At 36.5% G+C, this 26,967-nt stretch overlaps 2 protein-coding genes across 2 annotated transcripts in view; one reads left to right on the top strand and one right to left on the bottom strand.

Moving 5' to 3' along the window:
* Positions 1-14,815, top strand: part of LOC148948561 (uncharacterized) — a 36,061-nt gene extending 21,246 nt beyond the window's left edge. Inside the window, exons 2-3 of the mRNA XM_089094965.1 lie at positions 13,191-14,191; positions 14,797-14,815. Of these exons, the coding sequence (XP_088951091.1) occupies positions 13,197-14,191; positions 14,797-14,815 (1,014 nt within the window). The 5' untranslated portion in view covers positions 13,191-13,196. The remainder of the gene's footprint in view (positions 1-13,190; positions 14,192-14,796) is intronic.
* Positions 14,816-15,036: 221 nt separating this feature from the next.
* Positions 15,037-26,967, bottom strand: part of LOC148948560 (aminopeptidase N-like) — a 200,755-nt gene continuing 188,824 nt past the window's right edge. Inside the window, exons 14-16 of the mRNA XM_089094466.1 lie at positions 21,226-21,369; positions 20,341-20,419; positions 15,037-15,264 (exon numbers count right to left, since the gene is read on the bottom strand). Of these exons, the coding sequence (XP_088950592.1) occupies positions 15,100-15,264; positions 20,341-20,419; positions 21,226-21,369 (388 nt within the window). The 3' untranslated portion in view covers positions 15,037-15,099. The remainder of the gene's footprint in view (positions 15,265-20,340; positions 20,420-21,225; positions 21,370-26,967) is intronic.

Below are 26,967 nucleotides of genomic sequence, written 5' to 3'. Positions count from 1 at the left end.
TTTTTTTTTTTTCACGGCACTTTCCCACTGTGCACCCCTGTGACGCTTCCCTGACCCGTGGCACTTTTCGGAGCCACAGCGCATCCCTGTGGCGCTTCTCGGGGCCCGCATCGCTTCCCGCCATGCTTCTCGAGCCCTTGGCGCTTTCCTGACCCGTAGCAAGTCCCCCACCTCGTCCCTGACTCGTGGCGCACCCCGGTGTTACGTCCCTGACCCGTGGTTCGTGTTTAAGCCACAGCGCACCCCTCTGGCTCTTTTTGGACCCGCAGTGCTTCCCACAATACTTCCCCAGCCCACCGGCTCTACGGGTCCCAGGAATTTACATAATGTCTAAAAAAAAGTTGAAATATTTCTAATTCCGTTCTACAGGTTCGGTGAACACATGAGTTGTAAATTATGGAGGTTAGATGAACGAGTTTGAACTTCAAAATGTTGAGAATTGTTAAGTCACTTTCCTCATACACTTCTTATGCATTAAACCGCTATGTTTTGACATAAAGCACCCTGCGCGAGGTTATAAATAATTTTGGCATCTCCTTTCCCTGTTTTACATTAGCGGTTTTTAGTCAATCACGGTTTCAATGGCCTTTGCGTAATTCTGTGTTTTCTGAAATAGCGGAGAACAAATTGTCTGTAAAATTAATATTTTAGGACATTGGAGTTCTTTTATTCTATGTAAGAGCGAAACATGGCACAATAGAAATATTCAGTGTAAATTAGAACGACAATGTGTGACAGATGGGATAATCTCTCTCTAAATTATGTGAAAAAAGAGCATTCACGGAGTTTCAAAGGTACCTAAAAATATATGTGATAGCAATAGAGAAAATAGTAAAGATTAGAAAAAATAGCATTTTGAGTTTCAAAGGCAGTGATTATTAATAGAAATTACCTAAAAATATTCGCTTATGAAATAACGAAGCGATAGCAAAGATTAGAAAAAGAGCGGTTTCTCTGCATAAAAAAATACATTAAGATATGGAATAGGGGTTACTATCTCACAGAGATATGTTTATATTGGGATTGAAAAAGACTGAAAAATGAATAAAGAGAAAAGTAGGAAAAATGCTCACATTTGCATAATCCCTCTAAGCTTGGGTGCCGGATGGTCCAGGTAACGTGTGTTGGAGAGTGGACGGGGTGGCGTCGCTATGTTCTTGCGCAACTTGGCCAGGTCCAGGTAACGGGTGTTGGAGGGTGGACGGGGTGGCGTCGCTATGTTCTTGTGCGACTGGGCTGGCTATTTCACGATCTTGCATAGCTTCGGCAGGGTTCACCATATTATAAGAAGCCGTCCACTCTCTCTTTAACTTAAACCCAGGCTGCATTGGGGCTGGCACTGATGGGGCTGTCTTGTCATCTCTGGCTTTCTTAGCGGGCGGCGCCATACATTCTTCATAATTGGCCTTAAAAAGAAGAGAAGAAAAAATTAGTTTCAAAATAATATTCCCATTTTCACAGAAGGAAAGTTATTAAACATAATTTGTTTAGAAAAGTATTTATCGCAAAGAAAGCACAACGTAAAAAAATTTCGTGAAATATACTAATTGCATCCTTTTTTGAATCTGAGAATTACAGCTCACTGAACCATTCAAAAGCCGGCCTATATAAGTCAGCCTAGTTTCTTATTTTTAGGCATCTCTGTTCTTTTCTGGTTTTAATCTGTATTGAGCAAGCCTTGTTTGACGCATTTAAAGTATTAACGGTATTTTTTATCTTTCCATATCCTTTTACGATAGCTGGTATTTATCAGACACCCAGAAAAAACAGCCCACGGAAAATAACCCCCATGGAAAATATACCTGAGAAAAGACCTAGAAAAATACCCCCTCCTTCCACCGAAAGTTATGGTAAAAATGCTATTAAATTTACGCATAATAAAGCAATGTATCTTTTTCTTAAACTCACCCCCCTTACTTTTGGCGCAAAGAAACAGTTTGTTTTCACCTTACAATGATGGCGATAGAATTGAGGCATGGCCCCCTGCCCCAAACGCCAATGTCCTAAATATATTATTAGATCTTAATTTGAAAATAACGAGATTTCACTGGTTCTCCAAAAAGAGATTATATATGCCTGCGCTTAATTAGTGTTTTAATTTGACAGAAGAATAGTTCCTTTGACTTGACCGCGTTTGTAAGCCGGAAAGGGGTGACAGCTAATTTTAGCCACGCACTGGAGTCTTGTGTAAAAACAGAACGGCATTTTCACTAAAAATTGACATAAGTCAGCGGTCACTTTAGCTGGAAATATCGATAAAAAGAGTATTATTTCTATTGCAAGAATTCAAGTCGTAAGGTGTGGGGGGTTTAGTTGGTTAAACAGAGCATATTTTATAGTCTTCTAACGACTATAAAGATAGCATAGTGGAGTTTGTATTAGCGGGGGCGGCGGGGGGGGGGGATTTAGCTGGAAATATAGAGGGAAGGAATTTATCAAAATGGTATTTCTTTTTGCGAGAATTTGGTTGTAAAACAATGGTGGGGGGATTTAGCTGGAAATATATAGGGAAGGAATTTATCGAAATGGTATTTCGTTTTGCGAGAATTTGGTTGTAAAACAATGGTGGGGGGGATTTAGCTGGAAATATAGAAGGACTGCCTTTATCGAAATGGTCGTTAGTTTTACGAGACTTTGATGGAAAACCAAGGGGGGAGGGCTGGAGTAGTAAGCTGGAAAGATCGCGGGAATGCCTTGTTAGAACTTGTATATCTTTATGCTTGACTATGGGATAGTAAAAAACAGTTAGTGGGAGGGTGGATTTAGCTGGAAATATAGAGGGAAGGAATTTATTGAAATGGTATTACTTTTTGCGAGAATTTGGGATTGTAAAACAATGGTGGCGGGAGGGGGGATTTAGCTGTAAATATAGAGGGAAGGAATTTATCGAAATGGTATTTCTTTTTGAGAGAATTTGGGGTTGTAAAACAATGGTGGAGGGAGGGGGGATTTAGCTGGAAATATAGAGGGAAGGAATTTATAGAAATGGTATTTCTTTTTACGAGAATTTGGGATTGTAAAACAATTGTGGAGGGAGGGGGGATTTAGCTGGAAATATAAAGGGAAGGAATTTATTGAAATGGTATTTCTTTTTGCGAGAATTTGGGGTTGTAAAACAATGGTAGAGGGAGGGGGATTTATCTGGAAATATAGAGGGAAGGAATTTATTGAAATGGTATTTCTTTTTGCTAGAATTTGGGATTGTAAAACAATGGTGGAGGGGTTAGGTTTTGAGGGTAAAAGAATATATTTTATGTTTTCCATTGATTATAATGATGTTTGTATGGTTTGGGGGGGGGGGGGTTTAATCGAATATAGTAGAGGTTGACCACGGAAAAAAATTTTATTTTTAAAAAAAAAAATAAAAAAATAACTTACATTGCTAATTGTGGCTGCCAAGGCTTCAAGTTCATCAATAATATCCATTTTAGTTGCTTACACGGTGTCAAAATACTTTCTGATAATTGAATCACATTGCATGTCCGTTATATACGAAATCACAATGGTGAATTGTTATGTAACGGGGAAAATCATATGTAAGCACGTCTCTGATTGGCTGAGAAGGAGTATGTAACCGACTCGCTGATTGGCTGAGAAGGAAACACGTGATCTAACTGTTTCCGGGAAACTCATAACATTGCCTAGAGCAACAACAACAAATACTATTTCTGGACACCATGACATTCGCGAACGATTACGCAATCAATTTCTCGGAAATTCACTTCCCCCATGAGTCCTAGATCAATAACATTATTCCCGTTAGAATTCAATGCGCATATGCAACCTTCGTTCTGGAGTTATTACACATAGAAACATCAAATAAATCGACCTTGGAAAAAGAGGTCATTGACCCCACTAACCACATGTTCTCCCTAGGGAGGCTATGCCCATATATGGTGTTCGCGTGGGAGTTTTAAAAAAAAGTGTCCGGATCGGGATTCGAAGGGGTGGTGTTATCGTCGGACCTCCTGACCCCTCTCTACTGTCAGTTTAATATACATATGCTGATGTTTATTCCTTAAAACATTAATTAATTTTTGATTTATTAAAGTTATAAAAGTGAAAACATTAAAAACCAGTAAAGTAAAAATTATATTCTGGCTTTTAGAAAGCATAGGGCTTAGAACCCTACCTAGATTAATTTCAGCTGGTTTTGAGTTTGACTTATTGTAATTTCTGTTTGTCTTGGGTTTCATTTATTTATTGATACTGATTTGTGGTAGTCGTATGCTTGGTAGATTATTTGATGCTATTTTTGTTCATTTTTGGTTTAACGGAGTTCTTTATTTATTTTTTTTTTAACTTATTTTGTGCAAAAAGCTTTTTGATTAATTTCTGTTCGTTTTATATTGACGTAGTCTTTTTCTGACGTAGGGAGAAAGACTGAGCCGCTTCTGAAGTAAAATAACAATCCCTTCCATAAAATAATACCCTCTGGGCAAAACTTACAACCCTTACCCCTAATCTGTGGGGTCTGTTTCAGCCCCAAAAGCCTTGTTATATGATATTTGGACTATTTTGAATAGAATGGCTATGTAAAGATTTCTGTTAGACGCATTTCGAGACAATATGACGTGAGTGTTGGAGGGAGAGGGTAGCTGACCTCTGATCGCTTTGACTCTTAAAAAGAGCTCTAGAGCGTCTGGTTACCAATCCAATGAGCTCCCTTTGAACTTTATATAACCACACTTTCTATAAAAACCCTATATGTCCCCAGGGCATAACAACAGTTGCCCCGAGGGCTGGGGGGATTTGTTATACTCAAAGACATAATTTACAGACCTTTCTGATAGGCTTAAAAAAATGGCTATATCAAAATCTTGATTGGAAGTGTTTGGGGAAATGATAGGCGCGATATGAAACATTTCCCCTCTGATCACTTTCGAATAATAAAAAAGACACTAATCCTCTCAATTTCCAATCGAATGAGCCTTTTCTGAGGCTTCTACGACCAAACTTTCTATAAAAACGTTATATGCCTCAAGGGCATAACTTACGACCCTTGTCCTGAGGGCTACGGGGGGAGGGTTGTCATCCTCAAAGACATCTTTTCCAGACCTTTCAACTAAGTTGAAAAAAATGGCCATATCAAAATGTTGATCGGAAATCTTTGGGCAAATGAGGGGTGTGTGGGGGGATTCTCCCTCTGATTACTTTCGACTAATTAAAAAGGGCAATAGCCCTCTCAGATTCCAATCGAAAGAACCCTTTTTAAATTTTTTACAACGAGACTTTCCTTATGACATTATATACCCCCAGGGCAAAACTTATAACCATAGCCCTGAGGGCTGTGGGGGGTCGTCATACTCAAAAACATAATTTCCGGACCCTTCAACTACCTTCATCAAAATTTCTCTATCACAATGTTGATCGGAAGTGTTTGGGGAAATGATGGGTATTGGGAGGGACATTCTCCCTCCGGTCGCTTTTGATTATTAATAAGGGCATTAGCCCTCTCAATTCCCAATTGAATGACTCCTCTTTGAAGTTTCTACGACAACGCTGGCAAAGACCTATTTTCCAGAACTTTCAACTACGTTGAACAAAATGTCTATCTAAAAATTTTGGTTGGATGTGGTCGGGGAAATGGTGGGCGTGAGAGGGGCGTTAGTTGCCCTCCAATCACTTTTGACTATTAAATAGGGCACTAGTACTTTCAATTTTCAATCGAATGAGCCCTTTTTGAAGTTAATACGACAACGCTTTCTATAAAACCTTATATGCACCCAGGGCATGTTACACCAGGACATGTTATACCAGGGCATAAATTATAACCACAGCCCTGAGGGCTGTGGGGGGTCGTCATACGCAAAACCATAATTTGCGGACCCTTCAACTACGTTTAACAAAATCGCTCTATCACAATCTTGATCGGAAGTGTTTGGGGAAATGATGGGTATGGGGAGGGACATTCGCCTTCCGGTGGCTTTTGATTATTAATAAGGGCATCAGCCCTTTCAATTCCCAATTAAATGAGTCCTCTTTGAAGTTTCTACGACAACACTGGCAAAGACCTAATTTCCAGAACTTTCAACTACGTTGAACAAAATGTCTATCTCGAAATTTTGGTTGGATGTGTTTGGGGAAATGGTGGGCTTGAGAGGGGCGCTAGTTGCCCTCCAATCACTTTCGACTATTAAATAGGACACTAATATTTTCAATTTCCAATCGAATGAGTCCTTTTTAAAGTTTCTACGACAACGCTTTCTATAAAACCTTATATGCCCCCAGGGCACAACTTACAACCCTTGCCCTGAGGGTTGTAGGGAGAGTGTCATCCTCTAACACATAATTTCTGTACTTTTCAACTACGTTAAACAATATAGCTTTCTCAAAATTTTTATTGGATGTTTTTGGGGAAATGGTGGGCGTGGGAGGGATGTTAGTTTTCCTCTAATCACTTTTGACTATTAAAAAGGGCACTAGCCCTTCGAAGTTTCGAAGTTTTTGAAGTCTGTATAACAATGTTCTCTATAAAAACCTTATATACCCCTAAGGCATAACTTACAACCCTTGCCCTTATCATCTTCAAAGACATAATATCCAGAACTTTCAACTACGTTGAAAAAATGGCTATCTCAAAATTTAGAATGGATGTGTTTGGGGAATCGGTGGGCGTGAGAGGAGATTTAGCTGCCCTCCAATAATTTTTGACTAGCCTATTAAAAAGGGCACTAGCCCTTTCAGTTTCCAATTGAATGAGCCTTTTTTGAAGTTTCTACGACATCATTTTCTATAATAAAAACCTCATATGCCCCCAGGGCATACCTTACAACAATTGCGTTGAAGGATGTTGGGGTGGGGGTGGGGGTTGTCATCCTCAAAACCAAATTTCCAGAACTTTCCTCTACGTTGAAAGAAATGGCAATCTTAAAATTTTGATTGGATGTGTTTGGGGAAATGGTGGGCGTGAGAGAGGGTTAGTTGCCCTCCAATCCCTTTCGACTATTAAAAAGGGCACTAGCTCTTTCAATTTCCAATCAAATGAGCTTTTTTAGAAGTTTCTACGACAACATTTTCTATAAAAAAAAAACCTTATATGCCTCCAGTGTATAACTTACAACCCTTGCCCTGAGGGCTCTGTGGGGGGTTATCATCCTAAAAGACCTACTTGCCAGAAATTTTTACTACGTTGAACAAAATGGATATCTCAAAATTTTGATTTCGTGTGTTTGGGGAAATTGTATTTGCCCTACAATTACTTTCAACTATTAAAAAGGGCACTAGCCCTTTCAATTTCCAATTGAGTGAGCCCTTTTTGAAGTTTTATGACAACACTTTCTATAAAAACCTTATATGCCCTCAGGGCATAACTTACAAACCTTGCCCTGAGGGCTCTAGTGGGAGTTTCCTCCTCAAAGACATAATTTCCAGACCTTTCAACTACGTTGAACAAAATGTCTGTCTCAAAATGATGATTGGATGCGTTTGGGAAAATGGTGGGTGTGAGAGAGGGGTTAGTTGCCCTCCAATCACTTTTGACTATTAAATAGGGCACTAGTGCTTTCAATTTCCAATCGAATGAGCCCTTTTTGAAGTTTCTACGACAACCGTTTCTATAAAACCTTATATGCCCCCAGTGCATAACTTACAACCCTTGCCCTGAGAGCTGTGGGGGAGTATCCTCCTCAAAAACATAATTTCTATCTGGAAATCAACTACGTTGAGCAAAATGGATATGTTTGATCTCAAAATTTTGATTTGATGTGGGAAGCGGTTGGCGTAGAAGGGGTGCTAGTTGCCGTCCAGTCAATTTCGACTATTAAAAAGGGCACTAGCCATTTCAATTTCCAATCGAATGACCCCTTTTCGAAGTTTCTATGACAACTTTTTGATACGAAGTACCCTGGTTTGGAAAAAAAATACATTATGCCAACATCATTCTTTGCTTAGGCAGCGCTATTGCGCTGCCTATGATTGTCCTATTCAAATGAATAAAATGAACAGGCTCAAAAAAATTTCGTCACAAGAAAATCTTATCAAATAGTTTATAATAAGAAATGGAAGTAAAAAGTGACTTGGACCAATATTCACTAAAACTAAAAATGGAATTCTCATGAAAATTGCCACACCGGCAGTATTAGCTTTTTATGCTGATTCTAAATATATAAAATTCGTTCAGTTTATTATTACCCTCCCAAAACCAAAATCTGAGAAAAGTTGCTTGATTTTTGATAAAAGGGGAAACACCCCCCAAATAGCAAGTGATCTTATTGGAAATCCCTTTACTAGATATATCATATCAGAGAATCCTACCGTAGTATCAAGCTCCAATCTTCAAAATGTGGAATCTCGCAATTTTTTTTTCAGAAGAAACATCGTCGATGCATGTATATTTGTTTGTTTTTTTCCCAGGGGTGATTGTATCAAACCGAAGGTCCAAGATAATTGGGAGGGAACTCATTCGAACGTAAATTTAAAGCTCTTTTTTAAGTGACCATAGAGATCTTGTTTTCTGCCATTTTAGGGCACCAAACGGTACTCGTGTATTATATAAAACACACTCGAGAAATAACTTTTGGTTGATGCTTATGAAATAAAACAAAATTAGGACGAAAATATAATAGTTTAAAAACAAATTTTGGCTATATATTTGCACATTAGGTTGGGGAGGGGGGTTAAAGCATAGCATGTATTAAATACGTAACCTAAACAAACATATTCGAACCTAACCTAACCAAAATACCAACTAAATACTAAAATAAAATATAGCTACAATTTATTTTCCAACCGAGCCAAAGTTAATAATTTGGTATAAAGAAGTTGCTTGACCAGTTTCTTGTCTAATGTTCGTATCATTCTCGATCGAAATTCTCAAGTGTGTTTTATATAATACACAGTTACCCACCAAACTAATACTTTATCCCGAAGAGGACGAATTTGAAATCAATTTAAACCTGAGAAGCTAGTTGACTTAAAAGTATCAATAACTATATTTTATGATTCCCAGTTGCGAAAGAAGTAATGTCACACGGTGGCAGTATTGGATTCAACCAAACTGATTCGCTTTATTTGTGATGAAATTAGGCTACGTTTGGTGATCTGTAATTGCGTATCAGCCTAATGGAGGGGGGGATGCGTCTTTCTTTAGGTAGGGGTAGGGGATATCCCTAAAAAATTACATTTTAATGGACAAACTGCTTACTCTTCATGAGGCTTCAGATGAATATTGAAAGATGTAGGGAGGAGTTGGAATTAATTAAAATGTTTCTCTATACAGCTAAAATATTACATTCCCATATCTACCAGCACAAAGGAGCTTTTTAGTTCAAAATCAAGTAGTTGCGGGCATCAAGCCATGGCTAATTGTAGAAAAAGTCAAGACAGGTAGTCCAAGTGAATGAGAGGCAAAAATGGATTAAGCTCTTTTTAGGAATGTATAAAAACTATGTCATTTCACTTGTTGATAGATAAGTCTATCATTCATCCGCCCATACATCATTTCTAGGGCAGAAATAAGGTATGAAAGATTGGTCATAGAACTAATGGATGAAAGATTGGATTGATTCTGGGTTGACGCTTGACGGGCAATGTTCACAGGACGTGTATGCAAAATCTGGGGCTGAATTTGCTTGGACTCCCAGGCGAAAAAGTGAACTTAAGCCTAATAGGCTGGGCCGCTTGTAGTCTCAAGGTAGAATACCGTGTAATAGGATTGAAACATGACCCAACAAGTCCTTTGGACTCGCAGGCAAGTCCCCAGGACTCCAAGTGTTTCGTTAAATGGCAGGGGTAAGCGGCGGGAGTAAGTATGACTCTCTTATGGGAGAAATACTTGTGTGTTAGCTTTTGGAAAGGTGCGACCGCCTAGAGTCTCAGGCAGGTTGACCGAAAATTTTAAATTGACATAGGACCGTTAGATTGCCTGTAATGAGAGGCAATCAAGGTACGCTCGCCTATGATCTCAGGCAGGTTGACCAAGAATTTAGAATTGACACAGGACTGTTAATTTGCGTGGAATGACAGACAAACAAGCGTCCAAAGCCTAATAGTGGGGCCCCAACCAAAGAGTTTTCAACTGAAAGCAAGGAACAGATTTGAAACCTATTTGAACATATTGTTCTTTATATGAAGTGGGCTGTCTCCTCCTTAGCTTCTTAATATTTACTGAAGTTTGGCTTTTGTCTAAATTTTTTAAGAAAATTTACAATTGGAAAAAAAATCAAAAGCACTAAAAAACTTTTGTTTCATGAGCAAGGTTTTGAGGGGATAGTCCCCCTTATATACCGAATAATTTATATTTGTTTTAAGTTTTAAATTTACTCCTTATTTTAGTTAAAAAACCTTTTCTATTTATGCAATAAAATTTTCTGTAAAGTTTTATGAATACAATACTTTTGGTAACGCAGACAAAAAACGATGAATATTTCAATGATCTCTGTTTGAATTCTGATGGGTAATTAAAACAGTTCGTGGTAACGAACTGTAAGTAAGGAGCTACCCGGCTCAATAGTAACCGAAACTCCAAAAAAAGGAATTTCAATACCAATAGATATCAAATTTGATACCAATATATCAAAAGAATAGGCTTATTATGCTACTGCAAAATATATGTTTTCATTAAGTTTAGTCTCACCCATCAAAAGCTATGAGCATGAGAAAATTTGTCTGATTTTCAACAAAATGGGAAAGACCCCCTTGAAGTCATAGAATTTTAATAAAAATGAAACCATCAGATTCAGCGTATCAAAGTACCCTGCTGTAAAGGTTTCCAGCTCATATCTGCAAAATTATGAGTTTTGTAATTTGTTGTAAAAAGAAAGATCACGAATGGGTCTTTATTTATTTGTTTGTTTTGGCTTTTTTTTTCAGGGATGATCGTATCGACATCGTCGGGAGAAGTTTCATTCTAACGTAAATGTAAAGTTCTAGCCCCCTTTTTAAGTGACCAAAAATATTGGAGGGCAACTAGGCCCCCTCCTACATCACTTTTTTCAGATAGAAATTTTAAGATAGTTTTTTTTTGTTAAGCATAGTTTAAAGGGCCAATAACTATGTCTTTAGAGATAAAATGATCACCTATAGCCCCTGGGGAAGGGTTTTTAAGTTAAAAAATTTGCCCATTGTTTACGTATAGAATTTGTTATTGGGAAGTATGCTTCTATTTTTCAGGTGGGGAGGGGAGGACGAATTTTCTACTGGGAGGATTTTGCATGGGAGGAATTTTCCTTGGAGAGGGAATTTTTCAGGGGGTGAACTTTCAGGGGAAATTTTACAATGGGTGAATTTGCCAGAATTCCTATACGAAATTTCTGTATATATCTTGCTATTCTCTTTATTGATTTAAATTTACGCGTGGAGATGTTAAGGGTATTTGCCCGGGGTAAATTTTTGCCAGGAATAAATTGACTAGAGGATATTTCTGTGGGGAGGGGGATTTTTCTGTGGAGTGGAGCCAGGTATCCTGGCGTTACTTAAAAAAACGATCAGATATTAATTAAAAAAACAAGTTTTTCAACTGTAAGTAAGGATGAACATTAAAACTTAAAATGAACAGAAACAATTACGTATATGAGGGGGGCTACCCAATCTTAAACACATCGCTCTTGAAGCTAAAGGTTAATTTTTGTCCCAATTTTTTAAAGACAACTACTAAAACACAGGGGTCGTTTAATTAGAACAATAAGTAACTTTTCTTATACAGGGCTGGAAAACTGTTGTGTGCAAAGCGAGGCATTGAGGAGGGGGCAACCCCCCTCATATACATAATAATTCTTTTTCCTTTTAAGTTTTAATGTTGCTGTTTACTTTCAGTTGAAAAAACTTGTTTTTTTTTAATGAAGCTTAGAGACAAACATTTTTCTAAAGACAATTAACAAAGTATGTCAATTAATGTAAAAGTATATAAAAATTGAAAAAGTAAGTACTTGCAAAAATTCACACAAAACAACAGCCTACTCACAAATAATAAGCCATAAGTCCACAGCATTCAGTTCTGCTGAACAATACTAAAGCCTCAGGATGATATTTTTGAACAACGTCGAGAATTATGAAATTGCCTATTATTCACCAAAATATTTGATCTCTTTAGACTCTGTATTTATAAAATGTGACGCATTATCAAAGTAGTTTGTTCAAAGTAAAATATTAAAAGCAGTACAATCCTCAAAAGCCTATCAAGAGAGGATATAAAATATGGTGTAGAGCAAGCAGCACTGGATTCATCCATCAATTTGAGGTATATCAAGGCAGCAAGGTCGACGCAGACCAAACATTTGCGCGATTTGGCTTAGGAGTCACAGTTGTTTGTAAAAGGACAGCTAGCCTCAAAGGAAAAGGCTATATTGTTATGTTTGACAACTTCTTTACTTCGTTGCCACCTTTGGAGTACCTCTACACAGAAACGATGCATGCGTGCGGAACGATACGAGGAAACAGAAAAGGCCTCCCGGTACTAAAAGAAGACAAAATGCTTCTTCGAGGACAGTTTGACTTGAAGGCCAGCTCGAAAAACACGAAAAGTATTTAAGTGGAAGGATAATCGTACAGTTATGATGGCTTCGAACTACCACAGTAATGAAGGAGGGGAAGTTAGCAGAAAGCAGAAAGATGGAAAAACCATGCTAATAAAGTGCCCTCTCATTAAACCCTTTCGCGCCTGACGTGACCTTTATGTCACGCAACTTTAGGAATTTTTCTTTTTTTTTTCTACTAAAGACATCTAGTCAAATTTGGTATCATTAAATTTGCTGTTTCAAGAGCTGCAAGATGGTGGGTCGCACGATGGTGGCTGACCATCCTAGACTCATTCTTGCCGGAGAGCATCCAGTAAAACTGAAATAGTCAAATAACCTTGTTTATTTTGCCTATGGTGAGCTCGTAACTTGAGGTAAGGGATTTTGTAATAGCTCGTTAGAATTCCCATTGTCTGTAGAACATTTTGATGTAAATTTCAAATTGTTTTGTTTTCTCAGTGGACTACAAAAGTAAAAAAAAACAGCTGCGACAGATATGTCACGTCAGCATTTGCTGATTTCTGACCCGTGACATACAAGTCACGTCAGCGAGTGCCGTTTTTTCATCCGTGACATTTATGACCCATCAGCAGGTACTGTTTAGCTACTAGTGGTTAAATATGGTTTTCTTGTTTATTGCTAATCTTTTTAATTTTAATCTTGTTAATCTTGTTAACCTTACAGGCTTTCTCGGGCCTGGATACAATAACCTGGACATCAAATCTCTTGTTTCAGGTTGCCATGACGAAACGAAGGAACCTTACAGACTCACAAATCTTGGCATACCTTGACGAGGATATATCTGAAGATAATGGAGGGGACACTGACGTTGACGAGCAATATGACCCAGCAGACAAGAGTCCTGAGCTATTTGCGGAAGACCCTCTCGAAAATCGTTTCTTTCTCAACAGTTACGTAGAGCTGCAACCCTTGCGTAGCAACGATTTCGCTGACATCGACACCTCTGATGTTGTCGTCTCTGACGTATATTTAGCAGGAACATCAAGGTCTTGTGTTCCTGACAGCAGTTTCGAAATGGCTGGAGATATCCTTGATTCAGTTCCCCCAGAAGTCACTGCTTTACAGAACCAGGGTCTTCTCAACGAAGTTAGTATCGATCCTCCTGTAGGAGATCTTCTAGACGATGCTGATGCGGAGACTTCGTCGTCAAATGACAGTGATATTGGTGATACTGAATCCGATTCGGACGACCTGCTATCGAACTTGCTGCGGACTAGAACGAAATGCAAGACACAAGTGAGTGACTTCTCGGGGCCAACTGGAGTTAACCTCGATTTCTTTCAAGATTGCGAGACCTGTTCAGACTACTCTGCCCATATACTTGGGAATGAATTACTTAACCTTGTGGTTTTTCAGTCAAACTTATATGCAACGCAGCATGGGAAAACCCTAAGACTGACAAAAGAAGAGTTCCTGACGTTCATCGCCATCAACCAGTTTATGGGCTATCATCAGCTTCCATCGATTCAATCTTACTGGCAGTGCGATCCTGATCTTCATGTCGCCTTCGTTGCTACAGAAATGCCTCGCGATCGTTCCCTGCAAATCCTCAGATTCTGGCATTGTAGTGATAATACCAAGCGCCTTAAGGACTGCCAAGACAAACTGCACAAGCTTCGAGAAGTAATAGAACTGCTAAATATGCAGTTCAGCAAAGCAAACCATGGGACTCGCGAGCAAAGCATCGATGAATCAATGATCCTCTTCAAAGGGAGGTCATCATTAAAACTGACGTTAAGGAAATCAAATAAATTTTTGAATTCAATATTTCTAATAAAATTTTGTATACCAAAAACCTATGTATTTGACACCTTTATCATTCATAACTGTAAAAAATTAAATTTTTTTCAAAGTGACTACTAGATAAATACAATCACTCCTGGAAAAAAAATGATAAAAAACAAAAAAACGTATTCGTTCAGGGGGAAAATACAGAAATTCCAAGCATTCTGTTCAGGGGAAACATATCTACTAGCACAGCCACTTCTCTTAGCACTATGGAACTAAATCAAATTAGTTTAAATCCATCCGGTTCATCAAAATGGATTGATGCAATATCTCAGGAACGGAACAGGATATAAAGCGGAAAGTTTTCTGGGAAACTACTTTGGAACTAAATCAACAGTTACAATGTGAATCTCAGGAATCACTGAGGGTACTCAGTTAAAACGCTCAGGGTTAATACTATTACTACTGCTTCTACTACTGCTACAACACCCATTGAACTAAATTAAAAAGGATTAAGTGCATCCAGGTTGTCAAAATGGTATGAATACAATTTTTTTAAGAACAGGATAGGTTATTAATTTTTAACTTTCAGGAAAAGCTTGGGTCTGTAAACTAAATCAAAAGGTACCATGGTTATCCATACTGTAAAAAGTTTTTATGTACAAAATCCCAGGAAAAGCTGTAGGTGTTTTGTCGCAACTTTCAGAGCAGGTATTTGGGAATATTGAAAAAGATATTAGGTACATCCAAGTTGTCATAAGGGCGTACTTTCTTTTCACCTAAGACCGATTTCTTTTCACCAAGTTGAGAAAAGCACAAAATGCACAAAATGTTATTCCAAAGACAAAACTTTATTGGTTATAAAAAAGAATACAAATCAAAGACAAGATCATCACTATTGGTTGTTAGAACCACCAATAACCTCCTTGTTTAACCAGGTAGAAATCGTTTTATAATTTCTATTGGCCCATTCAAAGTTTCTCTCAACAACTTCAACCGCAGAATTCAAATATGGAACAGCAGATAGATCATTAGCATGTACGTCCCGTAACAGTTTCAGCTAGAAAATAAATTAGTTTCAAATAAGTTTTAGTGACTATGTTTTCAATTCAAACCTTTAAATTACACTGCGTTGGTCTGTTACACCATAGGCTACCTCAGGAGTATTCTGAACAAGAATAATGTGCTAATAAAATAGTTTTATGACGACATATTTCTGAAAACACACAATTCAATACGCCTATTCTTGAAACGTACATTTTGTAATATTCAAATTCAATTTTAGTTTATGAACAAATACAAAATATTTAAAGTGCATTCATTAAACTGCATTTAACTGAATAATACCTTTATTTTATTACATTGTCTCGCTTCCAAGGGCGGATCCAAGATTTTTTTTCGGGGGGGGGGGGGTACTAATTTTCGACTTATTTTCGACTCGGTCAAAAATTTCAGGGGGGGGGGGTTCAAACCGGGTAACCCCCCCCCCCCTGGATACGGCCTTGCTCGCTTTTTATATTTTACCCAAACTAAGCTGATAAAAATCAACACCCAGAGAAAAATAGAATTTTTATGACCCCAACAGCTAAGAAAATTAGGTACTATCCCATTATCCGGGCCTCTCTAAAAAGTCAAGTTTGGTTATTGCTAATGAAATAAAATGCTCTCTAAAAAGTTAATGCTAATGAAATAAAATAAAATAGGATGAATATATAATAGTTAATAGACAAATTTGGGCAATATATTTGTACATTAGGAGGGGGGGTAAAGCATTGCATATATTAAATACGTAACCTAACCTAGGTACCTTCTCCCCCCCCCTAAAATCCAAAAAAACACAGTTTAATATCGTATACGCAGTGAAAACCTTGCATCATTGCCTTCTCTATAACAGTTATGACGTCAAAAACGGGTTTTATCATTGCCTAGTCTTTAGTGATTAAGCCGAGCGGCCCGGATAATTGGATAGAACCGAAAATTATTAACAAGGAAATAACATAAATTAGTGACGGTTTGGGCCTTGGGTCACCCTACACTATATTTATAAATTATGAATATAAATTAAAATAAATGAATGAATTTTTTCCACATTCATATGGCCGTGAACAACCACACTTCGAAACTCAACCCTCTTATAAATAGCATTTGGGAATATGCTTGGGATAAATAAGAATAAACATTTATATAGATTGAAGCCAGGTAGCTTCGATTGTCAGACAGAGGCTTAAAAATGATTACACTCCTTGTCGGTTTTGGTAGGTTCGCTTTCCTTGGAAACTATAGGGTGCTACCATTTCGACTAATCGTCACAAGCACTAAACATCATAATGTCTAAAAGGAAAATTCGTCAGAACCACTAATCGTCATAACACCGACAAAAAATTTATAAGTTTATATAATAGTAATAAGTATATAATAGTTTAGAAACAAATATCGGCTGTATATTTGCAAATCATGCGGGTGGAGCTAAAGCATAGCATATATTAAATACGTAACCTAACCTAAACTAGATACCTTCCCCCCCCCTAATCCCCCCAAAACTAAAATTTTAAAATTTTAGATGTTATGACGGTTAGTGGTTTTGACAGATTTTTTTAGATGTTATGACGGATTTTGTCGATGTCCTGACGTTAGTGCTCCTGACAGTTAGATGTTATGACGCCTTCCCGGAAACTATATGGGTGTCTCAACAGTGTCCGGCATGGTTGGGTAAACAACAACGTAGTTGGAAAATTATTTTACAATTCTTTGGTCAATAATAACTTATATCGATTCATTCGATAAATCTCGCAAAGCCTGCGTGTCATCAATCATAGTAAGAACACGCCATTTAGGCTGGCTGAAGCCACGCACAAGCCGAGAAGCAATTGTGTGAATCTACAGAACAATGATTTGACAAATTTTTCTTTATGAAGCAAAGACTTAGCCCCCTGGAATTTTAGTGTCATGAAGGCGACTCAAAACAGTTCTCAAAGAGGAGGGAAAGGTTGTGACTTGGGCCTGTCTCTAATGGCGAACTACAGACACTACTAGCCCAGAATCTCAATTCTCGTTGGTTTGATGCAGAAACTCTGCAGTGTTTTGGTCAGCCTAGTCAAACAGTTCGTGGTAACGAACTGTAAGTAAGGAGCGACCCGGCTTAATAGTAACCGAAACTCTAAAAAACGGAAATTTGATACCAATAGATACATTAGAAGCATCAGATTTTTATGCTGATTTCAAATATATAAGTTTCATCAACTTTAGTCTTACCCACTAAAAGTTACGCGCCTCAGAAAATTTTACTTATTTTTGAAAAAAGGGGGAAACACCCCCTAAAAAACATAGAACTTTAATAAAAATCACACCATCGGATTCAGCGTGTCAGAGAACCCTACTGTAGAAGTTTCAAGCTCCTATCTGCAAAAATATTGCATTTTGTATTTTTTGTCAGAAGAAAGTTCACGGATGCGTGTTTATTTGTTCGTTTTTTTTATATTTTCCCAGGGGTGATCGTATTGATCCAGCAGTCCTAGAATACCGTAAGAGGGCTCGATTCGAACGGAAATTAAAAGTTCTAGCGCCCTTTTTAAGTGACCAAAAAAATTGGAGGGCAATTTGGTCTCCTCCCACGCTCATTTTTTTCCTGAAGTCACCCAATCAAAATTTTGAGATAGCCATTTTGTTCAGCATAGTCAAAAATCTGATAAATATGTCTTTGAGGATGACTTATTCCACCACAGCTCCCAGGAGAAGGGCTGCAAGTTATGAACTTTGCCCATTGTTTACACATTGTATGGGTTATTGGGAAGTATAAAGACATTTTCAGGAAGGATTTTTTCTGGGGGGGGGAGGCTGGAGGAGGGGATTACTCGGGAGAATATTTCCGTGGAGGATGTTTCCTTGGGGTAAGGGACATTTCTATCAAGGGGGCGCCGGATTTCCCAGCATTATTTAAAAACGATCAGAAATTAAATTAAAAAAAAACAAGTTTTTTCAACTGAAAGTAAGAAGCAACATTAGAACTTAAAACGAACAGAAATTATTACGTATATGAGGGGGTTCGCCCCCAAGTCCATACCTCGCTCTTTACGCTACAGTTTTTTTTAGGGCTTTCAAACGAGCTATCTATTCTAATTAAACGGCCTTTGTGATTCAGGGGTTTGTGATTTAAACAAAATTTTAACTTTAGCGTAAAGACCGTGGTATTGACTAAGGGGAGAACCCCCCTCATATACGTAATAACATATACGTAATAAAAAAAAGCAATAAAAAAAAACAAGCGATACGGCTGAATAGTAATCGAAACATTTGAAAACGGAATTTTGATGTCAATAAATAAATCAAAAGAACGGGCTTATAATGCTGATTCTAAATATATAAATTTAATTAAGTTTAGTATTACTCATCAAAGGCTACGAGCCTGAGAAAATTTACCTGATTTTTGAAAGAGGAGGGAAATATCCCCTACAAGTGAAAGAATTTTAATGAAAATCACACCGTCAGATTCAGCGTATCAGAAAACCTTATTACATAGGTTTCAAGCTCATATCTGCAAAAATCTGCAACTTTGTATTTTTTGCCAGTAGAAAGATCACGGATGCATGTTTTTTTTTCCAGGGGTAATCGTATCGACCCAGTGGTCCTAGAAAATAAAGAGAGAGATTATTCGAATGGAAATTAAAAGTTATAGTGCCGTTTTAAGTGACCAAAAATGCTGGAGGGCAACTAGGCCCCATCCAACGCCCCTTTTTTCTCAATTTCGTCTGATCAAAAGTTTGAAATAGCCATTCTGTTCAGCATAGTTGAAAAATCCAAAAAATATATCTTTGAAGGTAACAAATTCCCCCTAGAGCCCTTATGAAAAGGTCTTAAAGTTTTAAATTTCCCAATTGTATATGTATAGTAGGCTATTTGTTATTGGGAACTATGCATGCATTTATTTGGGGGGGGGAGGGTGAATTTTCGGCTGGGGTTTTTTCCACAATGAACTTTTTCCATGGGGAGGTAAGTTTCCAGGGAGGAAACTTTTCACGGGAAATTTTACACTGGGGCAATTTGCCAGAATTCCAATACGAAATTCTTTTTATGTGTCTTGCTTTCATTTTGCCGACTTACTTTTACGCGTTGGTGGGTGGGTCGGGGGTTATTTGGGAGGCTAGGGCCAGGCCGGACGATTCCCGGTGGGACGGGACCTTGCTATGAAGGAGGCGCCGGATTTTCCTACATTATTTAAAAAAAAGATCAGAAATTAAATATATAGAAAAAACAAGTTTTCCAACTGAAAATAATGAGTAACATCAAAACTTAAAACGAACAGAAAATATTACGCGTATGATTGGGTTCACCCCCTAGTCAATACCTCGCTCTTTAATCCAAAGATTTTTTAGTACTTTCATAAGCGCTATTTATTCTAAATAACGGCCTTTGTGATTAAGGGGTAATTTTTAAAGAATTGAACAAAATTCAAACTTTAGCTTAATGAGCGAGGTATTGACTCGGGGGCGAACCCTCTAATATAAGTATTAAAAATATATGAATATAGAAGTTCGTTAAGTAATTTAGTGCATAATTTACATACATTTATTAGTAATAAAATAATTAGTAAATAAAACTAAACGACTTTAGAGAAAGCAATTCAGCCGAACAAAAAAAAAATTAATATACAAATTTTTTTTTAATTATTCATGTACGGTGAGCCAAAACAAAACCTACATTAATTCAAAAACGTTCAAAAATTAAATTAAAAAAATAAGTTTTTTTTAACTGAAAGTAAGGAACAACGTCAAAACTTAAAACGAACAGAAATTATTCCGTATATGAAAGGGGCTGTCCCCTCCTCAACGCCTCGCTCTTTACGCTAAAGTTACTCTTTCTCACTAGGTTAATTTTTGGATTTAATAATTCAATAAATCTAATCTAGAAGTACCTTCATGCAAGGGCCAGAAAGAAAGACAGCCTTGGATATTTCTTCTTCATTGTCAGCAGGGACTACAAGATGCCACTAGAGTGGTTGAGCACCAGTCAGGAAGGGTGATTCACTACGCTACACTGGGCACCTAACAATAGCGTTACGTAGCTAATCCTCCTCCTCATAGGGAAAGGTTCCAAATAAAAAAAAAGAAAGAAAAATGTGTAAAAGAGAATATATTTTTACCTCAGATAATTCTGTGTCCTTAGTGAAGTATTGGCTGACAGATCTTATTCCATTTGCTACAATTGCTGATGTCCCTAAACTAAAAGAAAATTAGAATACAACACTAATATTACTTGACAAGGTTAAATTTTTCAGAAGGACCAAATATGCTACTAGTCTAGAATCTGATTACTCCTTAACTCTCATAAAACTGGTTGTTTGAAGGGAACATAGTGAAATACGACTAAAATTTAAAAGTTTAAATATATCTGCTGTTTTTGTAATTACAAAATATATCAAAAATAAGAAAGTCAGATTAAATTTCATAAGATATACTTTAGCGACATTGTTTTTCCATTTTTTGTCAAATAATAAAAAAAAAGTATTTTTATAGACAGTAATACCTTCAAGAGAGAACAATTTTGGCAATTTCCTAAAAAGTATTCAGTTCTGCTTATTTCTCTGGAATTAACTTATGAAAACTAGAAAACAATAGTATTTTATGGATGAACTCATAAAATTTACTATTTTTTTCAAGGGGGGGGTTGGTAAGCCTTTTAAATAAAGCTTCGGTTATTTACTAATATCACTAGTGCACATGGCTGTCATTAGAGCAACAACAATGGGTTTGCGAGAAAGAAGTTCAAATGGTAAGCTCGTTATTAAAATGAATCAACCCTAAGAACAAAAATTGAAATTGACACACCCACAGGGGGAGGGCTTTCAAGCCCATTATCTCTACCCCTTCCCCCAAGAAACATCAAGATCTATATATCATTTATAATACTTACATTATAATGTTGAGCTTCAATTTCATCGGTACTTTGAAAATGTGTAACAATCAACTACTTCTCCTACAACAACACGCGTCCCTCAAAAAGATAATTTTAAAACTTTTAGACTTACTGCTCAACTGCAGCATCCCAGTTGTTTCTAAGGTAAATGAATGCTTGATTTCTCGCTACTCCATTAGTTGCCATTTCTCTGTATAGAGTGGGGGCTGATCCGATTGGGATAATAGTCGAATTTGTTATAGACCATTCCAAAAGTCTGAAAGACAATACAAGAAATAAAAATGAATTGACCAAAATAATTGTTATCAGTAAGACTCATAGTAGAAAACTGCTCGCACAAAACTAAAACGTTTTTTTTAATAATGCATAAACTACTTTTGGGATAACACGGTTTTTCATGAAGTAAATTTTATTTTTTTAAATTAAATAACAGGGTATTTTCCTCAAAGATGCTAAAAAATTACAAAGCATGAAAAAAAGGTTGTATGGAGACATCCCATGGCACCTTTTTCTGATCAAGCACTCTAAGCAACAAAAATTTTACAAGTAACATTGTCATTTTGTTGTATTTTATACATATCAACAATTATTATCCCCAGTGTCGGTGTTGTTTAGAGAAATCATTTCTGATGTAATTTTTTTTTCAATTCGTTGTTGAAAAAGGAACACAAAAATAGCCCTGAACTATTTGGCTAGTTTTTTTTTTGGCAACTTTCACTGGCTTAAATAAAACACACTTTTTATTTTTATTCAAAATGTGTCCTATATTTAATTATGCACTGCTAGGTTTGCTTAAAACTAGCAACAGTATGGCGACTTCATATATATGTGAGTAGCGTTGATACATGAAGTATGCATTTAATTTCATTCGTTAGTTTCTTTCAGCTTATGTACCATGAGCAAAATGCAATATATTTAAAATACCAAAATAAAGTTCCTTCTTTCTAAAGATAATTCCAACTTCCTCTAATTAAGTTAAATCTAGTTTCAAAAATGAAAAGTTCTTAATCAGCAAAGAAAAAAAACTGCAGTCCTTGGATTTTGCTAAGACAGTGAGCAATAAAAAAGGTGCTACGCACAATATTTCTAGGGAAGTTTAAACGATAAGAACCGTGTGAACGCCTAAATCATCAAAAATAGTTAAGAAAAATTATTGGACGAAAGGTTCGCATCCTTGGACCTTGGGCCAATTATGAGCCAGTTCTTACAGCGCAGGACTGAAGAGCAACGTTTGATAGTGGGGTAAAAATACTTTTTGAAAGGATTCGTAAAGGAGAATCAGGACCATTCAGATAGAATTCTTAAATTCTTTCACGTTGTATCTCGGTCACCGTTATTGTCATTTGGAGGGACCCACTGCTGTTCACCTAAATATGTAAGTTCAATAATCTATTGCTTTTTATCTGTGTTTATTTCATTTTATATGTCTGGATGTAGCCTAATAACAGGTAATTAGTTCGCAAAAAATCTCCAAGGTAACGTTCCCAGGGAATCGGATCTCCAGATAGCTCAAGAAAAAGAGGTCACGTTTACATGGCTGTATATTTTATTTTCACTCAATAATTGAGGGTGGCGCAGGCCTTGTTGGCATAATCTTCAGCGCTATAAGCGAGGCTATCGGAGGACTTGTAAGGTGTAAGTCCATGGTTTCAGGATATAACATTAGATTTGATCTTATCATCTTCATTATCGATATTTAGACGGCCATTAAAAACCTTTATTGCTAAAAATGACACGATTGGAAATCGGAAAGGCACATGTGAACTAATTAGGCTATAAAACTTTATAATTTGAAATTAATTATTAGAGAGATGCAGACATATAAGTAAACTGATTAGGCCTATTGCTGCTAAGCTATAACAGGGAAACCCTTTAGGATATCTCATAGAAGATATTAGCCTCCCCCAAAATAGGTTAAGTGAAAAAATAAATTTATTTTGAGTTGATTCAATGCTTGTATACATATATACTATATTTTTATTTTCTTTAAGTTTTAACTGGTGGGGTTTAACTTTAAGTTTTAACTGGGTCGAGTTGACTAAATAAAAATTGTATATTGAAACAGAAATGGCTTTGTCAAAAGAGGAAGGTAAATGGACTTCTCTTTTAGCGGCGCTCGAATTAGCAAAGCTTCGAGCAGCTTTGCTTGAACTTTGGCTATTAGAAATAAATTTGTATCCTCTCAAAGAGTTGGGTACAATAGAAAAATGGAGAAAAGGCTCAATGAATAATTGTAAAATGAAAAAAAAAATAATATTCAGCTTTTAACAAGTAGAAGCAAGTGTATAATTAGTAGTTTTTTTAGTGTTAGTAATAAATGCAATGTAGTAGTGCCGTATATTACTAAATAATAGAGTACTTGTACCGTGAATTGAAAGAATAAAATAAAAGATAATACGTAAAGAAAAACAAAATCTAGCTGGACCGTTGAAACATTGGTAGAAACAGAAGAATTTTAGGCATAATAGTAGCAAATGGGGTCCTAATTCAGCTTTACTACAGGTACAGGCTATAGACTTATTGTTCAAGGATAACACTGCTACAATTTAGAAAATGAAGCTCATAAAGTGGGGTTCGAACAATTATAGGTTAGAAGCTGCCCTTTTCGAGTTTTTTAAGAGTAGATGTGATTTGGAAATATTGTATTTTCCGACATAATCAGTAATAGAATTAAAATGTTTAAAGCTAACGAATACTAGCTTAGTAGTTTATTTTGAACAGCAAAGGGAAGGAAAAGATATATAAATATATAATTAAATTACTTGAGGAAAAGGATGAAAAAAAACGAGAAAAGTAACAATAAGTAAGAAAACAAAAGTGGAAGCTTAGCAAAAGTCACCGAAGGAAGAAAAAAAAAGTTGTTATCCAGCTGTGACTGGAACTCTGCATAAGGCGAGAAATTCGGCGAAAGAAACCGTTAATCACAAAAAATGGAGGCATGGGGATAGGTCTTAAAAGGGTCTCCTTTACCTACACAGATGACCTTCATCTGAATAATGGTGTTAGAAAAAAATTCAAATTCTGAATTAGCTCCGCAAAATCAGTCACAAGAAAGTTCAAATTTGAATTTTAAACCATGGCTGCCTTAGAGCCATGTAGATGTAAAACAAGCCAGTGTTCATGCTTGTTTACAAAGAATATAAGCACACATTAGGACAAACAGAGAAGGCAATGCATCCTTTTGGGATAGCTGATATCGTTAATTCTGGTCTGCTCATACAGTTACTCAATGACGAATCATCCTCAAGTCTAGCCTGATTATAAATCAGTTAAGTTTAGTTGAATATCAGATAGATTTTATATCAGACAAATACGATCTGATAGTAGAAATCAAATAGAGTGAAGCCAATAGACCCTTATATCCCAATTAGTCGACAAAGCGATTGTGCTTAGAAAACCAACACAAAGTTTATCACAAAAATATTTTAACAGTGTTTTAATAGGCGACACTCAACTTTTAAATTAGTGAAGTGAAACTAATAGAATTATACATATTTATAATCGGCTCTAAATTGTAATTCTTTTTTTACGTATATTGAAAAAAAATATAATTTGGGGGAATAAGTAAAAAAAGGATAACAGTGTAATTATGTGCTGATAGCTTACTTATTTATGTGCTGCTTACTCGAGAAATATAATGTAAAATTAAATTGTATAGCGATTATTAGCTACGCTTTAAAGCTATATCTCAACCAGTCATAGAGGTATATCATGACCAGAATAAAGCTCGGAAGTCCTAACTTTACTTTCCTAACCTATCTAATCATAAAATATTTATTCTGTTTTACGCCTACAAATCAGTTTTCTTTGGCCAATACCACAAAATGATTACATAATAAGAAATAACCTAAGTAAAAATTAAAGTGCCTTTGAAAAAAAAATATAATAATAAGAAAGCAGTAAACAAACGAATTGTGCCAAAAATGGGCAAAATTAATAATACATTAATTCTAGAAACAAAAAATTAGACGATGCTTAAGAATATCATCATAATCCTCGTTGTTCACGTAGTGGCCCAAGATATTGTAAAACATGGAGTAATATTCAAGCATGAAAATTCATTGCTAGCAAGCCATGACGAATGGAAAATCTTTATGAAATTGGACCCCAAACCTTTCGAGACCTTGTTTCAACAAGTAACAAGACTAGAAAGAAACACGAATGAACTCAAAGAATCGACCAATTTCTGGTGGAACATACTATTGGCCGTATGTATCGTATTCGCGACTTCCCTGACCATAAGAACCCTTTTGACTTTTAATTACGGAAAAATCCTAGGACTAAGAAGACGAAAACCAAAAGAAGAACACAGGGAAACGGCTCAAATACAAAAGTTAAACCCGGAACCCACAGAAAACGTGTACGCCAAAAAGTAGGGACGGCAATAGAAAACGAGTGGGTATAGGGATCTCCACTCGTCCTTGTTATGTCTTGTTCCCTCATTGTAGTATCGTTTACGTGAAACCGTGTGGTTATGACGTTACAACATGCGTTTCTTAAACAGCACGGACGTGCGTGAACACTGTAGGCATGAAATATGTTGTAAAATTAGACCTCAATATTAACCATGTAGCATAAACTCTGTTTAAATGATTATCTTAAATCTAACGTAAAATTAACTAAGTATGGAAAGAAGTTAAAATAGAGTGTATGTAGTAGTGTATTAGAAAGTACGATAAGAGACCATACTTAAGATTGAAAAATAACTATTTTATAACGTCGTTAGGCTATAAGAACTTAGAAGAAACGTCGATGTATTTAATTTCACAAGAAAAATAGTGTCGCTTTATTACAAACAAAAAAATAAAAATTTAGTTTTATATCCTAATATTGGTGAATTTATTTAACTCTGTCTCATAGCGTAAAATTCATGTACCCGATCAATACGTGACTTATTTGTACTATAAGTATCTACTTTAAAGAACGTGTGATTCTGCCTCGATATTTTTATTACAGGAAGTGGATTGACACATTGGATATCGAGCATTACAATGAGTTGCCCATTGCAGATAAAACCTAGTAGCAATTATTTTCATCATACCTCAACCAACGGAGAGTACTCACCATACACTTCAGGCAATATTCATCCCAGTTTCGTCTACGAAAACGACAGTTACCTTTTGATCATTGTTTCTTCGACCATGAACCATATTACGTATCAGGTAACATTATATTTGAATCTCAGTATCCAGCGCATTATCGAACTATATAATCACATAAATTCTGAGAACCCCATCGATCAGTACAAGATATAAATACAGAAATATCGCCCTTGATAATTATTATGGACCCCAGAATCATTTGACTGTATAGTGATGATATTTGAAGTTAAATGATATTTAACGATATTTGAAGTTAAATGATATGTGAAGATATTTGAAGATATTTGAAGTTGAAGTTAAAGACAATATGTTAAAAGAGTCACTATAGTTTGATGTCAACCCGTTCCAAATCCAAACTTCATTTCCCCCGTGATTAGCCTAGGAATCACCGCAAAGGTTAATCGACGCAAGCCATGAGCTAACAATTTTATAAAAGGCATAAATGAACAATTTTACGCGAGAATACATTCTCTATGTGCCTCAAAATACCCTACAAATCATATGCTAAAAAAAAAATATACGCACTCCCAGTGTTCTACCCCTTTATGATAAGACACCATTTGAACTATAAAAAAAAGCAAGTGAGAATGAACCCTGATAGCATATGCCAATACCTGTAGTTGGAAGCATCATTTCCCAGTTGACAATTAGAGATAGCTCATCGTGGGAACACGATCGTGCTTGAACTGTCCCATGAAGAAACCATAACGTAAGTGCTTTAAAGAATTTTGCCGAGACGAAAAGAGTGAAGG

Source organism: Artemia sp. Qi Xiang Cuo, chromosome 9 (assembly GCF_049724085.1).
Source record: "Artemia sp. Qi Xiang Cuo chromosome 9, ASM4972408v1, whole genome shotgun sequence".
NCBI lineage: Eukaryota > Metazoa > Arthropoda > Branchiopoda > Anostraca > Artemiidae > Artemia > Artemia sp. Qi Xiang Cuo.
The sequence above is the reverse complement of the archived record's forward strand: the minus strand, read 5'-3'. Positions and strand labels throughout refer to the sequence as shown.